Source organism: Quercus suber, unplaced genomic scaffold, assembly GCF_002906115.3.
Source record: "Quercus suber isolate HL8 unplaced genomic scaffold, Cork oak 2.0 scaffold_72, whole genome shotgun sequence".
Classification (NCBI taxonomy): Eukaryota; Viridiplantae; Streptophyta; class Magnoliopsida; order Fagales; family Fagaceae; genus Quercus; species Quercus suber.
Window position 1 is genome coordinate 5,354 of NW_027069537.1, and position 17,867 is coordinate 23,220.

Sequence of the window (17,867 nt, forward strand, 5' to 3'; positions counted from 1 at the left end):
TATATATATAGAGAGAGAGAGAGAGAGAGAGAGAGAGAGAGAGAGCTGTATAAATTACTTGGACAAGTTAATTAGTGAATTGAAATAAATGCACGCATCTACCTATTAACACATATAATGAATTAATACTTAACATAAATTCAATTGTTTGTTGATATGGAAACCTAAATGAAGAGAATCCCCAAAGAATGTCCTATATGAAAATAAAAACTGTATAAATTACTTGGACAAGTTAATTAGTGAATTGAAATAAATGCACGCATCTACCTGTTAACACATATAATGAATTAATACTTAACATAAATTCAATTGTTTGTTGATATGGAAACCTAAATGAAGAGAATTCCCAAAGAATGTCCTATATGAAAATAAAATTTACAAGTTTTTCTTAATGGATAATTTTCTCATGCAGTTGGCCCTAGCAGGTTTGGGGCGTGAGCATGACATGCAATGGAGGTCCAAAGTACATTGGCATTGGCAACTTTCATGGAAGTTTAGGAAAAGGGGCTTCAAAATTAAGAGCATGCGTCACTCGCCTTATAGAGGGTCGGATTGACGGATCAAGATGGCAACGCCATAAGCCAACTACCATTAAGCACTCCATTTGCCGCTTATCAAATTCCAAACTTAATTTGTTATCAACGGTTTGAAATAGTTGGTCTTTTCCATAGAGATCCCACACCCACTCTACAAGCCTTACCCTGTTTGGTTCTGCTTGTGGCTCAATTGGCTTTCTTCCACATGCAATCTCAAGGAAAACAACACTAAAACTATAAATATCAGATTCTTTAGAAGCCTTGCCAGTGGTGAAACACTCTGGGGCTAGGTAGCCCATGGTACCTGCTAAAATAGTTATTTGTGAGCCCAACTCATGGTCTACAAGTCTTGCAATGCCAAAATCGCCAAGCTTGACATTGAAATTTGAATCTAACATGATGTGCGTGCCCGAAATCGCCACTGACGCAATAAGGAGCTCACAATTTATTTGTATGTGGGTGTTGTGCTCAATCTTACCAAGCGAGGCCCCAAACTAGTGGTAGCACTCTCCCACAATTCCCCCAAATATCCCAGTATGTCACCTCACTGTTTCTCTCTTTGTCTTTGCCTCTCCTTCCCCCCCAAAATCCAACACCCACTACCCTTGCTTTGACCTCCTTTTATAGTTCTTCGTTAGTGGGGTGGCTATCATTTCTTTCCCCGCTTACTCATGCATTCCTATGTCCATCAGAATCCTAGAGGATCTTGGAACTTGTTCCAGACGCCGGACAACGTTCAGGAGTGGATTCCTTTCAGAATCATTAATTCTCAGTGACCGTCCCCGTTGGGACCACACATAGATTTTCTTTGTGGCTGGCTCAAGCCACCGACCTCTAAGGAACCTCTCGGGATGCGGTCGCCCCAATTCCCAACACTCAGCTAATGGTTGGGCCCCTTGGTGATGAAGCCCAGGGTTTCCTCTCCCTTGAGTAATGATGTTCACTTCTGATATGTACTCCTTTTTTCCTTGTTTTGACTCTTTTGAGACCTTCTTAACAGCAACTTCTGTGTTGGATTCACATAACAAACCCTTTTAAACACCTCCAAAGCCTCCCTCTCCAAGCTTCCCTTCTTCAACAAAGTTGTTTGTTGCACAGCTAAGTTCAAGGTAAGTGAACCTCCTTGGCACAGTTCCTGCACAAATTTCATCATTCATACACATATCATCAATAAACTCTTCTATTCTCCCACTTTCATTTTTTCTCCAACAGATGAACCAAAGTAGAACTAATCCACAACTCATGACTGCAACCAAGCCCACTGCAAAACCAATCCCCAACACCAATACGTTTTTCTTGTTTGGCAGGGTATTCCCATGAATCCCTTCTTCCCTCAAGCTAGAATTGAATGACCAAGAAAGTATTGTATATGACTGGTTGAACTCACCTGTAGCAGCGAAGAATCCAACATTAACCCATTCTGACAAAACAGTCCTCAAATCAACTTTAGATGAAAGGATATAATTCCAGTTGAGGTCAAAATTCTCAGCAGAAGAAGTAAGGAACACACTCAGCTTTTTGGTTGTTGAGTTATAACGTACCAATGCGCTTATTGCTGGCCTAAAGTTAAGTTGACTAAATGTGACGCTTGAATTGATGGAATTGACATCGATTCCTACATGATTATCACTTGGATCCCACTAGTTTTTATGTGTCAGACTCAACTGCAACAAAATTATTTTTGCTAGACTCGTTAAAAGTAGATGGAGTACCATAACTAATCAATCCAAGATACCTACCAGCTGAATTCTCAGGGATGTCCGAACCAAATGGTGCAATAAAGGAGTGTCCATCACCAGAAACCTCATGAATAGATTTGATGTTAAAGGAGAATTGTGTTTTGAAGTCCGCAAGCCACCCTGTGCTGTTATCCCAAAGGTGCACTTGTTCATGATGTAAGGCACGACCAACACTATAGGTGCTGTTCTCGTAGCCGGAATCCCTTGTGAGTTGCAGACCTTCTGGTAGCGAGTGTGCATCACCCTGAAAGGTTATGTTGATAACATTTGAATTGAAACTAAAGAAGTTGAAGGAAATTGAGTTTGTAGAGGGAAGTAGAAATCAAAAGAAGATGAAGATGAAGATGAAGAGTTGACTGAGAAAACAATGGACTTTTTGATATTGAAGAAGGCTAGAATGTATGTTGGAGATGTCCATATATGGTTACGTTGAATGCGTAGAGAACGATAAGTTGGATAGCAACCCTTTGGGACAACTTTAGCTAAGCATTTGAGCATATTATGTATCGTACGTGTATATCATTTTCATGTTGAGGATCTAAAATCTAGATTGAAGCCACTGCTTGGTCCCATGTGCAAACAAAACTTTGTATACAGTGGGCTCTGCACTTCTCGCACTCCCCCTTAGATTTTGTTTTTATTTGTTTATATCTCTCGCAGCCCAACCAGCCGGCCGGATCCATCTAAAAGATTTCTGGGTAAGATTTTAGGGAAAAATGCTAAAGTTATTACAAATTTTATTATGTATAATTTACAAATTGATTTGACATTTTCACTGAAAAAATAAATAAATAAAATGTTCAATTTTAGGTGTTTGAAACTCACAAATAGCATTCAGTGCAATATCAGTTTAAAAATATTATGTATTAAAAGGGTAATTCTACCGTACCCTTTTTTTTTTTTTGGAGTGTGTAGGCAGCCTGCTATACTAGGTTACTAAATTCTCACATTTGACAATTCTATCCTCATATTATGTAGTTCTAATATCACATGTAACAATATTTTTGTAACATTTTGTGGTTCCCTTATTTATTCTCATATTTGACGATTTTATTCTCACATTATACTTTCAAATATTATATTTGACAGTACTTTTGTCATATTTGGTGATTCGCTTATTTTTTTTTTTCTTACATTTGACGGTTCTATTCTCACTAATTCCAACATCACATGTGATAGTTCTTTTGTCGCATTTGATGGTTCCCTTATTTTTTTTCTCACATTTGATAGTTTCATCTTTACATTGTGCTAGTACTTTTGTCATATTTAATGGTTCCCTTATTTTTTTTCTCACATTTAATGGTTCCGTTATCACATTGTGTAATTCCAACATTATACGTGACAATTTATTTGTCACATTTGGTGGTTTCTTTATTTTTACTCATATTTGAAAGTTTTATCCTCACATTGTGCAGTTCCAACATCACATTTGACAGTACTTTTGTCACATTTGGTGGTTTCCTTTTTTTTTTTTTTTTCTCACATTTGACGGTTTCATTCTTACATTGTGCAGTTCCAACATCACATGTGATAGTTCTTTTGTTACATTTGGTAGTTTCCTTATTTTTTCTCACATTTGACGGTTTCATCTTCACATTGTGTAATTCTAACATTACATGTGACTTTTTTTTGTCACATTTGGTGGTTCCTTTTTTTTTTTTTTTTTTTTCTCACATTTGATGGTTCTATTGTCACATTCGGTAGTACCAATATATCATTTACTGTAAAGTGACTGTAATGCCCATAGAACATAAAAAACGACCGTAATGCACCTTAAACCTAAAAACATGATTAAAATACCCATAAAGTCCCAAAAATGACCGAAATGACATTGAAACCATAAATTTTTTTTTTCAGAATATCCTTAGAACCTAAAAAAAATTATCCATATACCCTTAGAACTTAAAAAAAATGACTGAATGACCCTAAGACCTAAAAATGACAAAATTACCCTAAAACATAAAAAATAAAAAAAAAAAAAATTATCAAATAACCAAAAATCTAGAAAATGACCAAAATACCCTTAGAACAATAAATGACTGTAATGCCCCCTATACCTAGAGAATATCTTAAATACCCTTAAAAACTTTAAATGACCAAAATACCCTTAGTACCTAAAAAATGACTAAAATGACCTTGAAAACCTTAGAAAGGATTGAAATTTCACATCTAACCATACTTTTGTCACATTCAGTGAGACCATTATTTTGTCTTTCACATTTGACAGTTCTATCGTCATATTATGCAGTACTAATATTACATGTGACTGTACTTTGTCAAATTCGATGGTTCTCTTATTTTTTCTCTCATTTAATGGTTCCATCTTCACATCAAGTGATACCGACGTCATATCTAACCGTACTTTTATTATATTTGATGGTACATTTATTTTTACTCACATTTGATGGTTCCATATTAAAATCATGCAGTACCAATATCATATCTGAATGTATTGTTATCACATTTGGTAGTATCCTTATTTTTTTACTCACATTTAAACGTTCAATCGTCACATTACGCAGTATCAACTAGGGATAGAGGGAGACTTGGACGTTCAAGGGCAATGCGCCCCCCCCCCCCCCCTAATATTTGAAAAAATATATATTATTATTATTATTATTATATATATATATATGTACCAATTTTAGCAATTTTGTTCTATAAAATTACACTTTACCTCCCCAAACAATATTATTGATTCTGTTAAAAGTAATGTTATAACCACAAACTTTTTTACAACATTTTTTCAAAACTTCTGATGTAGTAAATTCCTTTTAGTTTGCATTTTAGCCCATCACTTACATCACTTTTTTACTTACTGATAACCATTTAAATTTGTAACTCTAGCATTTTCCTCCATTTAAAACTATTGGGTTAAGAATCAAAATTATTTATACACACACACACATATATTCATTTTTTTTTTAAACACTTATTTGAATTTTCTCACTGTTGAGCTCCTCTCTTTCTCTCTCTGAGTATTGGCATCTCTCTCGTCTTCTTTGCATTTAAGATATTTTAAAATATTTTGAAATTTTAAATTTCATATTTTTATAGAGAAATATTGAATTGTATGAAGAGTCTTGGTATGTGTATCACTCTCTCTATCTCTCCAAGTAACTCTTTGGAATGAGTGGCTCAAATTGTCATTGTTTACTAGTTTTAATAAAATTCATGATAGTGATTTCGTGTAAGTTCCAAAATATCATCATTATCATCTTAGAGTTTGAGAAATTCTTAAGATTATTTATTTTTCTATAAAGAAATTAAAGGGTAAATGGGTCAAAATAAGTTTTAAACTTAGGGTTTCAATAGTTATACAGAGAATCTAAAATGGTTTAAAAGCTTTCGAGAAAAGCAACAAGAATAAATCGCAAATACTTTTTTCTATTGAATAATGAATACATCCACAATGGAGAATATGGACAACTATATTAGCCCAAAGAAGGATATGAAGTTTATGAACAACTCAACTTTATAAGCTTGAAAATTTCAGCCAAATACAGGAAAAAAAAAAATTTACAGCCAAATACTTCAGCTGCCATCTTTCAAATATGTGTTGGTTTCTTTTGCAAGCATCTCCCACATATTATCAGAGCAAAAAATTGCTCTTATTAAGTGTATAATGTAGCATTATTATGGTTCGGGACTACATATTGCCAATGTCAGAAGAAGGAACTTGATTTACAAAAAATCCTCTCAACATAACAATAAATTTGGTGCCAATCTACCAGAAACAACTTAGAATTTTAAATCATACATCACAATTTATGTTGCCACACATTTAACAATCAAGTAATAATAAGCTCTCATTATATGTACTTAATACGTAAACAGAAGAGGCATCAGGCCTAATAGTGATGATTTTCCAACGACAATACAACTCTTAGTTTTTACCTAGCAAACCCAAAAGGAGGCCACATTGCATTCGACTGGAAAAATACCACATCTTCAATACCAAGAAGTATTCAAAATAAAAACTATTATAAGTAGAATGTGATCAAAATTATAAGCTAGCCAATACATTTGCATACCTGTCAGTCTACCCTACTTGTATCCAAATTAAATAACAGCACTAAAGCCTGTAGCTTACATTAAAAAGGGAACCACATAAAATCAACAAATATTTGCGGAAGGCATTAAGTAATAACTTGTTAGCTATAAACAAAGAGTATTTACTTTGCTAGCAGGGGTCGTGAACATTTTACATTTAGTGGTCAAAAATCATAACTCCAAAAGGAACTTAAGAAACCAGTGAGGAGCAAAAGCAACACAAAACACACAAATGAAGTGAAAGCTACGTTCTTTATTAAATCAAACTTTCAAGTCCTAAGCACCAAATTGAGGGAAACAAGCGAGCCAAATAATTTCACAACAATAATTAAAATGAAAGATTATTTCAGATTACCTCTTACCTCTACTTTAAGTGGAAGTTTCAAATTACCTTTAAGTGCTTACTCATTTTTTGATATTGTTGATGGTTCTTATCCATGTCCAGAAAAATTTCTCAGATATGATAAGGGATTGCCTACCACACAAGAAAATCCAGATTTTCTTCAATGGTGCATAAAAAGATCGACCTTTACTGTCAATGATCAGTGCTATGTTGTCTCACTGAGCTTTTGCTCTTGTTGTTGGGCAAACTACAGCTAAAGGTGTATGAGATACTTTGGAAAGGTGCTATACTTCTATGTCTAGATCTAACATTCTTGGTTTGAAGAGTGAACTAAATAGCATTAGGAAGAACAATGATTCTATTGATGTGTACTTAGCCAAAATCAAAGATTGCAGAGACAAATTGAAGGCAGTAAGAGTTCATGTTGAAGATGAAGAGCTTCTACACATTATTCTTGATGGACTGCCACGAGGGTGCTATTCCTTCAGTTCTGCTCTAAGAACTAGGGATGATCCTATAAGATATGAACAAGTTCATGTTCTTCTCACCTTTGAAGAAAAGTCACTAAAGCAATCATCTGAGCTAATCAAAGAACCTGTTCATATTGCTATGATTGGTCAAGGACCTAGGCCAAATTCGTCTCCTCCAACCTTTAACGGCCCGTTCCATGCAAAAAGAGGAAGAGGTAGATCAACCAATAATTGAGGCAGAGCAGGAAGATCCTATAGAGGTGGTTATCATAATCAAATCAGAATTTTTATCAAGGTGTTTATCACGCAAATCTCTCTCTCTCTCTCTCTCTCCCCTAATTCTTGCTTTAGGTTAAACTCTGTTACTTTAAACTATGCATACATAACTGCATTTTCACAAGACAACCTAATTTGATGAACTATTGTATTTCCTTATTAAGAAACTGTGATTGTTTCTATAACCCCCTTTATATTATAGTTCAGAAAGTATCAACCTCTTCCAAGAAAATTTATCTTCTTGGGCTACCAAAAATATTAACAGCCTAGGAAGATACAATCATGTGCACATGCAATTTAAAGAAAAAAAAAAATTAGCGCAACATTAATTGAGGAAAACTACTACCTTTCTAGACATAGGATATAATTCAAACTTATAACATCCACTCTATGACAATTGCTCTCTATCATTGGGCCAAAACACCAATTCTTTTTTGGTGTAGGTAGGATTTGAACCCCATGTCTTTTATTTTAAGACAAGATACTAGTTCCCAATTCAAACAAACCAAGATCCAATGAGAATATCAATTATTGTCCAATGAGTGAATGTCAAATTGCAGACTAATACAACTTGCACTAGAACCAGAGAAAAGAATATATATATATATATATATAGGAACCAAGGACCACAATATAAATGAACAAGATCATGAAAGGTAAGCCACAAAAATTTACTAATACAAACAAGAAAAGGGTGAACAAAATTGATGTTTTCAAAAAAAAATTATTTCCAAGAAATCTATGCTAAAAAACTATTAGGATCGGAAACTTATATTATAATTTAAGAAAAGGAGTTATCATCTAGACTCTATAGATTAAGAGTCTAAAATACATTACAAGATCAGTGATGTAATGGGCTGCTGCAAAAATCCAACAACAAATAAAAATGGAACAAAACAAACGAGTTTTGTTTTGATCCTTACCTTCTTCACATACATACGTGGAATTAAGGAGTTTTATGTATGTATAGAACTATTAATATCACAATCCAGTGGTTAGAATTTAGGATTTGAATTCATTGATATCCAAATAGAAAATAATGCAAAATGCAATCATAACTCAAGGAAATTTGCGATTTCAACTTGCCTATATCTAGAAAATAAAAAACTAAAGCAACATAATGTTGAAATATTGTGCTTCGATAATGAATCCAAAGGATCTAAAATCAATGATATCTAAACACCAAAACCATATATTAGGGAGTTTAGGGTTCCAAATTCATTCAAATACACGAAACAAAAAATTGCAAATGAAAAGAGAGAAAGAAGACAACGAATTTTGAAATTTCAAACAAAAAACAAGTTAGAGTTCACACCTTGCCAATCTTGAACTTCATGGAAGCAATCTCAAGCATCTTCATTGACATCGCCTCTGAATTGAAAGAACGAGAGAGAGAACGCAACACTTGGTTTTTTTTTTTTTTCTATAACTTGTTCTGTCGGTAATCAGTAAGCCACTAAAACTCAGTTAAATGGCTAGGATTAAAATCTTTAGAATTAATGGTCCAAATATGGGTGAGTATTGTACCCACACGAAAACAAGTGCTTACCGTATATAAGTGTTCGAATGATGTTGTTGTAGGAAAAACACTATAGCTATCTTTTTTTCTTTTCTTATTTAAATTTTAGAAACCACTATAGCTATTTAAAGATGGATAAAGTTTAGATAATCTTACTCAATGTCATTAATATTATTACATATTTTAAAAATTTAACTGTTGAATTGCATGTTTTTTACACTCTTAATTCACATGTCAAATTTGATGTCAATTGGATATTATTTACTATATGATCTATAAGATTATATTTTATATATAATTTTAAACTACAAAAAACTTGTAATTTAAAAAATTTATTAATAATATAGTTATTGATCTTTAATTTTCTAAAAATTTTACAAGTATAGAGGATATAAGAATAAACTGTAATCCACTAATGAATTTGTCAAAATTCATTTCCAATAAAAAAATATAAAGTAAAATTGTAACCTTCAACTACAATCTGTTTTGTAGTTAAATTTTGTCTTTTAAATATTAATATTTATATATTTGCAAATAAAAAAATTCGTGCAAAGCACGGGTATAAATTCGTTCGGTCATACTTTTTTTCTTGGCGAAACTATACTATTGGTCTCTAAAGTTTACCCTATGAGCGTTATTAGTCCCTCAAGTTTCAAGCAAGCACTATTAGTCTCTCAAGTTTTAAAAATGAGTGGTATTAGTCTTTTGGTTAATGTCAGTTAGAAAAATTGCTTACGTGGTTAATAGAATACTGAGTTGTCATTTTTTTTTAATGATGCAGCATTTTAAATAAAAAATTACAAAATTATTTACAACTGGTACATCTTTTACAGTTTATTACAAGTGCTTTTACAAACTGATGAATGGCATATGAGTCATTATTTATTTTTATTTTTTTTTGCTAAAAAAATCTTAGACTCTCCAATATCTTCCTATGACCCAAGCACTTCATCTTCCTTTCCTGCCATTCTCCCAACCATTGTGGCTGTAACTGCTGCTCCTCCACTGCCGTAGTGACTCCTCCAAATGGCCTTTGTTGCCACCGCAGCAGCCAACACAAGCTCTGTCCTTCGCCATTCTTCATGAATGTCCATCGACTGCTTATCTTCTAAAGATCTTTATGTTTCTTTGTTTAGATTTGTTTCCAAAGGATTCCTAAATAGCATGAAAAAATGTTTAAATTTGTTTCATTATAAATCTAGATTTGTTTCCAAAGGATTCATAAATAGCATGAAAAAATGTTTACTTTTGTTTCATTATAAATCTTCAAATGTTTGAAGTATTATATTCAAGTTTTATTTTCCTTAAAAGAAATTTGAAAAAAAAATTGGTCCTTTTCTTTCTCTACCATGAACCAATGGTAGTCACTGTGGGAATCTTTGTTGCCTATTAGTCTATCACTTTTGTTGTTCTCAAAATATTTGTTGGTTTCTTGCTCCTGACACTAGACTACTCTCGTTAACAAGAGAGAATTTGTGGCCAATCAATTTAGATTAGAAAGAGAGTTACGTAAAAGACTTTGTATCCTCAAAGGTAGTTCTCTTCAACTCATATTTGGATTTTTGTTAAGAGGGTTTCCAGTAAATTATTGTTGGCTTTGAGGTAGTCCGGCCACTTGATTAGAAAATCGGAAAACGGTGAAGCAAAGAAAGGGAAAATGTTTAAAATGTTGCCTAACTAATAATATTGTTTGGGTTTTGTAGTTATTTTCTAAAAAATCCCCCAAAACAATGGCATCAGGTTAAAAAATTAACCTATTGAGTTGATATCAGAAACTCGAACGAAATTGGGATTTAACCATAAAATCCCAACTATGTAGTTAATAGTCATTAGTTTCAAACTATATTTTTTACTAGCATCTCGAGTCTAAGAGACTCGATTTAGGAGCTATAAATCGAGTTTTTGAGGGTCGATTTTTATCTTTAGATCCGGTCTGAGTTGGCACTTTTTACACATGGCGTCCACATGGAAATCGAGTCTTTAAGCCTCGATTTACAAGCCTATATATAATATCACCACAACGCAGCAAATCAGAAATCAGAAATCAGAGCCCAAAAAAACAAAAAAAAAAAAAAGCTGAAGAAGAAAAGAAAGCCCCAGGCAGCGGCAACCCAGGGCCAGGCCGCGTGCGAGGCCAGGCCGGCGCGAGGCGCGAGCCCAGGACTGATCTTTCTCTCTCTCTCTCTCTCTCTCTCTCTCTCTCTCTCTCTCTTCTCTGATCTGGTGAGCTCGCGCGGCCTCTTTCTCTCCCTCAGATCTGGTCTTTCTCTCTCTCTCTTCTCTGATCTGCTGAGGTGAGGCACGTCTGAGACTTAAAATTTTTTGAAATATTTTTGGTTTAGAAATCGAGTCTTTGAGGTTCGATTTCCACGTGGTGTGCCACGTGAAAAAAAATGCCACATCAACCCATAAAAATCGAGTCTCAAAAATTCGATTTATAGGCCAAAATCGACCCTCTCAGGCTCGAGATGCTACTATCTTATATACTTTCTAAACCGGGCCAACTAACTATAAAGTTTGATATTTATGCTTAGTTACCCGGATTCCCCCAGAAACTCCCCCCCAAAAAAAAAGGAAGAGTAAGAAATGAAACCATTAGAGACTTTAATACCTCCACTGATATTCGAGAGGATCTTCTCCTCGACTTTTTGGATGAAGTAGTTGTTTGATCAGAATCTTTCAACAATTGAATTCCAATCATTTGAAGTGGCTTCTTGGCTTCGACCCCCTTATCCTTTACCCTGTCTCCATCTTGGCTCTCAGTTTGGTCTACGTCCTCCTCCTCATCAGTCTCATCATCCTCCACCTCTTTTGCAGCATCTTCTAATTTGCTCGTGTCCAGAGGCTTCTCATGATCATCACTAAATCCTTCTCCAAGGAAGCGACGTTTCCAGAACTCTGTAATTCCTTCTTCAAGCTTGATCCGAGATATTAGTTCATCAAGCTCTTCATCAACCTGCCAGATGAAAAAAAATACAGATTGATATATGAGTATTCAGGAACTACGTATATGATTTAAGAGGAGATTAACCTCTTCTTCTTCCTCCTCAATGGGAGGAACCCATAGAGGCCGACCACGAGAGCGGTTTATTCTCCTTGCTTTTTGCACACGCTGGTAAAGAACATTTCTAGTTCCGTCAGTTGGCAAACCTTGTGCTTCTAGTTCTTCCTTCAGTTCAGATACTATCATCTTACTAGCAGCCTTGGGTTTTAAAACGTTCTGATCGGGACCTTTTATGATTTTCTTTAACCATTCCTCCACTCTGATATAATCAGATTCTGATGCGTCCCCTAGAGCTGAAGTTCCTTCATCCTGTAAGGTTTTCAAAAGCTTTCGGTGGTGTTCCCTCAAATCCTCAATACATCTTTGCTTAAAGGAGGTTTCAATGGGATTAGAGTATATAAATCCAGCAACATCTGGATCTAGAGGAGTTTTCCCCCTTCTAGGTACCCATCGCTTGCGGTCACCAGTAAGCCCACCCTCTTCAATATACCTGATTCATGTGCAAAGACACTCAATACCTTACAGTAAAGTTATGATCAGGGCATGCACTAGACCAATGGTAGAACATGCCTGGAAAAAAAATGAAGAAATAAATTATCAAATAAAATATTTGAAGCAAAATAAAACGTCAAAAGACCCATCAATTTCTATTCAATATTTGAGTTATGATTCCACAAGCAACAGGTAAAGATGCTAGTTCACGAGAATAGGACTCATATAGACATGGAATAAAGGGTCTTTAATTGGGAAACTGGGAAAAATAATAGATACAATGACCAGAAGGAGAATAAAAAAATTCACCCTTAAGTGGCTAGGTGAGAAATCTAGGGAAGTTGAACATACAAGCTATAAATTACAATATCCATAAAAAGATAAAAATAAAAATGGGGAAAGGATAATCGTAGATAAAATTCTTGAAGAATTGTTGAGGTTATGATGATAGAGGATAAAATTTTATTAATAAAACTTGATTTAAGAGAAGAGACAATTAACATAGTTACAGTGTATGTTCCTCAAATAGAGTTGGAAGAAAACATTAAGAAATAAATTTTAAATAAATGAATTGATGCATGTGTTACCAACTTGGATATTTTAATTGGAGGAGACCTGAAGGATAATGTTAGAAAAGAGAGGGGGATTTGAATGCAGTAAGGAAGAATCAAGAAATGCCATTTTAGAATCCACAACCATAAGTGAATTGATATTGATGAACACTTTGATTCAAGAAGAGATTCACACACAAATTACCATCAAAAGTTGGACAATCATTAGCCAAACAGATTTCATCCTTACTCCAAAATTTGATAGTAAATGTTGTATAAATTGCAAAGATGATACAAAGAAAGAATGTAACCACAACATAAGCTGCTAGTACTTGATATTTGTATTAGAAGATGGAAAGAAGATACAGTAGACAGAGAACCCAAGAATTAGGTGGTGGAGCTTGAACAAAGGAGATATTTTAAACCATACAAATTGCCATGGAATTAAGTTTCAGTCACATGATGAAACACTGGGAAAAAGTGATAGAACATAGATTAACACAAAAACTAACAATATTGAAGATCAATTTAGTTTCATGCCAAGATGGTCTACCATGAAAGCTATTTTGCTATTTAGAAGCGTAACGATGAAATATTGAGAAGATATTTGTCTATAAAATATTCTTACATTTGTCTACATCTAAGTGGCAGAGAGACAAAATTTCTTAATATAATACAGATATAGAATATAAACAATGCTGCTGTGCACAATAGGGGAACAGAGCATTTGGCAAATCTAAAAATAAGAAATCATAGAATGGAGGGCTAAAACTTATAACATAATACAAAATTGTATTAAAAAGACATGAAGGTCTCTTTTTTCATTGTGTTCGTTCCTGAATATGCTTGATCTTTTACTTAGAGAGTTTGATATGTTGTTCCATGTATACTCCCTGTGTACTTGGTATTTTCATCAATGAAAATGTTGCTTAGCTCCAGTACGCAGGAACATACACTTTTTAGCTTGCAATTTACATTCAATGAAATAACCAAAATAATAAATATCAATGTATAGACTCGCAGCACTGTAGTAATGTATTGATTATAAAGCAAACCTAGCAATGTAATCAATCTCATATCCAAGTTCAGCTTCTTCTTGTAGAGGTTCAATCCATGAGCTCACTAAACACCGGTACTTCCTGCTCAAGATCATGGCTCGTGGTGGAATTGGTTGGTTATCTTTTGCCATAGCTTCTAAAGCTTCCAGCAACTCAACAATCCTGCCTGGATTTAAACATGACTACTAGCTCAGAAACATTTCTTAGTGAGGTCGAATGAAGAAAAATCCAAAACGTAAGTAAAAAACACAGTGAAAAAATATATATTGTTTGAACCTACCTGATTATTACAGAGGTAGTAATCCCACAGCTGTAATAAACCTAAAAGCTAGAACAACAAACTATGGGTAGAAGCACTACAAACTAACCTGAAAAAATGTATACTGAGCTTTAATTAATGATAGAATTTGAACAAAGATAATGACTATTAGAAGGTCCTAATACAACATCTGGTGACATAACTTGTGATTCCATTGTAGACTAAGAATTAATTATTTTCTAAACGGAAACCTTCCAAGCTACTATTAGTCAAGCCCTCATTACATAAAAATTATTAGTCAAAATAACATTGTTATCAACAATTCAACATACAAACAAAGGATTAAATTAGTTTGTAAGTTTGTAGCACATGTTGAAACAGCAAATAGAGAGCTATTCCAATGCACAATGAGAAAGAAAAAGAAGACTGGAGAGAAACTAGAAACCATGCCTCAAAACAAACACACAACTCGATCATTAAGATTAAATTTTTGTTATTGCAATTAATCATGTTAGTGTAGGGGGTGCTTTATAAACATTGTCAGTTTACCTCCTTAAAGCATAAAAATTTGTAATAGATGGGTCCTAATATGGTGTCAAACTTTGGCTTGAGAGGTCACTTGTCCAACAAAATAAGCATGTGAAGTGACAGATTTAATCATCGATAATAATTCTGACACTCCTAAACGCATGGGTTTTTGAACTTAAATGGGAAAAGACAAATTTTGGATAAAAAACCCTCTGCTATAAAACCATATTATTAACCATTAATCCTAAAAAGAAGAAATTATTACAAAATGGACCAAAAGAGTAGATCATATTCACCAACATTAACGATATCTATGTTTATAGACTTGAATAGATTTGCTTGGCAAGTAAAATCTCTCCTACATGTAAGTTAAACTAATATAGAAACTTAAACATACTTAAATTCTATCTTCTGTACACCCCTGGTGAACATGGATTTTCTATTAATATAATTCCGTTATTTGGTCTATTGATCTCCCCTTGGAAGGAGGAAATTTTACTTGGTCTAATTCTCGATAAGTCGCTTCAAAAGCTAGGTTGGATACATTTTTGTTAGCAGATTGGGAGGATAAGTTTCCTACAATTTGCCAGTGAAGAATGTCTAGGTTATTATCAGATCACTTTCCAATTGTCCTAGAGGGTGGTTCTTTTCATCAGGGGCACGAGGCCTTTTAGATTTGAGAATATGCGGCTTAAGGATGACGGTTTTGTGGATAGGGTGCGTTCTTGGTGGGAATCTTATCATTTTCAATGTGCTCCGAGTTTTGTTTTGGCAAACAAACTAAAGCTTTTGAAAAATGATTTGAAAAAATAGAATGTGGAGGTGTTTGGAAATGTAGAAGAATGGGGGAAACAGTTGTGGAGGGATCTTAGTGGACTAGAGACTATCGAGGAGAGTCGTGGACCAATGGACGGGGAAAAGTTGGATTTGGAAAGAATCTGAGGTGAGCTAGAAAAAACTTCTCTTTTAGATGAAATTTGTTGGAGGCAGAAATCTAGAGTGCTTTGTATTAAAAGGAGACAAGAATACTAAATTTTTCCATCATATAACCAATTCTCACAGGAGGATAAATTCCATAGATAGGCTTATGGTGGATGGAGAACTGTCCTCGGATCCAGAGGACATAGTAGAGTGCATTTCTCATTTCTATAGGAAGCTTTATTAAGAGAATGTGGTTAATAGACCTGTCCTTAATGACGTGGAATAAACTAGAATTACTGAAGAAGATGCTATTTGATGAGGAAGAGGTGTATGGGGTGATTAATGGCTTTAATGGTGATAAGGCTCCTAGCCTAGATGGGTTTTCCATGGCATTCTTCTAGTCTTGTTGGAGTGTTTTGAAGAAAGAGATTATGGAAGTCTTTTAGAACTTCCATACTCAAGTTGTTTTTGAGAGGAGTCTTAATACTTCTTTTCTTGCCTTAAAAAGGCTGATGCTGTGGAGATCAAGGATTTTCGGCCTATCAGTTTAGTTGGTGGGATTTACAAGCTTATTTTGAAGGTGTTGGCTAATCGGTTCCAAAGGGTGGCTCATGGGCTTATTTTAGATTCTCAGAATGTATTCATAAAAGGTAGCCAAATTTTGGATTTAGTGTTAATTACTTTTGAATGTATTGATAGTAGATTGAAGACACCTAGGGTTTTGTGTAAGTTGGATGTGGAGAAGGCGTATGATCATGTGAATTGGAGTCTTTTAATGTATTTGTTGCAGCGTTGTGGGTTTTTGGATATGTGGAGAAAATGGATTTTATGTTGCATTCCTAATGTTAAATTTTCCATCTTGATTAATGGGATTCCTTCGGATTTTTTTGGAGGGAATTAGGCAAGGGGACCCTCTATCTCCATTGTTCTTCGATGTTGTCATGGAGGCTTTAAGCCATATGTTGGATGTGGCAGCACCTATTAGACAATTTTCGGGTTTCTATGTAGGTTCTACCCCTAGTACTTTGATGAGGGCGTCTCATCTTTTATTTGCAAATGACACTCTTATTTTTTGTAATGCTAACCCTAATCAATTAGTTACTCTGAGGGAGATTCTGACTAGATTTGAGGAAGCTTCAGGTTTAAAACTTAACTTAAGGAAATCAAAATTGGTACCAGTTGGAGAGATTCACAATCTGGATGTGTTGGTGGGGCTGTTGGGTTGTAGGCATTCTTCCCTTGCTTTGAAATATTTGGGACTTCCCTTGGGCGCTAAATTCAAGGAGCTATCAATCTGGAATCCTATATTAGAGAAGATGTAGCGAAGACTAGCAAGATGGAAGAGGCTTTATTTATCTAAGGGGGGTAAGGCAACTCTTATTAAAGTACCCTATCTTCCTTAAGTACTTACTTCCTTTCCATTCTTCCTGTACTTGGGAAGGTTGTTAATCGCATGGAGAATTTACTGAGAGATTTTCTTTGGAGTGGTAGTAGTGGAGATGCTAAATTAAACCTGGTGAAATGGGCTAAGGTTTGCAAGCCAATGCAAGTGGGGGGGCTAGGTATAAGACGATTGAGAAGTTTTAACTCTGCCTTGTTGGGCAAATGGTTATGGAGGTATGATTTAGGCTGTGTATGGTTCTCGTAAAATATTTTTCGGAAAATAAATATTTTCTGGAAATGCTATTTTCGGGAAAGGAAAATATTTTCTAAGTGTTATGCTGCATTATGAAAATTTTTCTAGAAAATGTTTTCATGTGTTTGGTTGCATTCTGAAAATGCTATTTTGTTACTACTTTCTCACATTTTCTCACCCATTTTCTCAGTTACCAAACAAATTTTATAATAGAAAATTTCAACATATAAACTTAAAAAAACAAAAATCACAACATCATTCGATCAAATCCACCATTCGGTCAAACTGAGAGAGTGAGGAAAAGAGAGTGATCAAAAATGGATGGAAAGGGAGAGATCGATCATGGGTCATGGGCGACGAGATCGGTCATGGGTAACAACGAGATCGAGAGGGCGACGAGATCGAGCGGAGGCAAGATCGATGGCGAGATTGAGCGACGAGATCGAAGGCGAGATCGAGTAGCGCGGTGCTGCGATCGACGA

At 34.7% G+C, this 17,867-nt stretch overlaps 1 protein-coding gene, 1 long non-coding RNA gene and 1 pseudogene across 2 annotated transcripts in view; all 3 read right to left on the minus strand.

Annotated features, from left to right (window-relative positions):
• Window positions 1–418: 418 nt before the first annotated feature.
• LOC111994418 (L-type lectin-domain containing receptor kinase IX.1-like) lies at window positions 419–5,135 on the minus strand (annotated as a pseudogene).
• Window positions 5,136–5,648: 513 nt separating this feature from the next.
• LOC136067427 (uncharacterized) lies at window positions 5,649–8,906 on the minus strand. Its single transcript, XR_010628894.1, has 2 exons — window positions 8,733–8,906; window positions 5,649–7,393 (listed from the first exon to the last, which is right to left on the minus strand). It is a non-coding gene; the product is annotated as an uncharacterized LOC136067427 (long non-coding RNA).
• Window positions 8,907–9,868: 962 nt separating this feature from the next.
• Window positions 9,869–17,867, minus strand: part of LOC111994419 (uncharacterized) — a 34,249-nt gene continuing 26,250 nt past the window's right edge. The window contains exons 9-12 of the mRNA XM_065773292.1: window positions 14,039–14,207; window positions 11,968–12,430; window positions 11,548–11,892; window positions 9,869–10,033 (exon numbers count right to left, since the gene is read on the minus strand). Of these exons, the coding sequence (XP_065629364.1) occupies window positions 9,869–10,033; window positions 11,548–11,892; window positions 11,968–12,430; window positions 14,039–14,207 (1,142 nt within the window). The remainder of the gene's footprint in view (window positions 10,034–11,547; window positions 11,893–11,967; window positions 12,431–14,038; window positions 14,208–17,867) is intronic.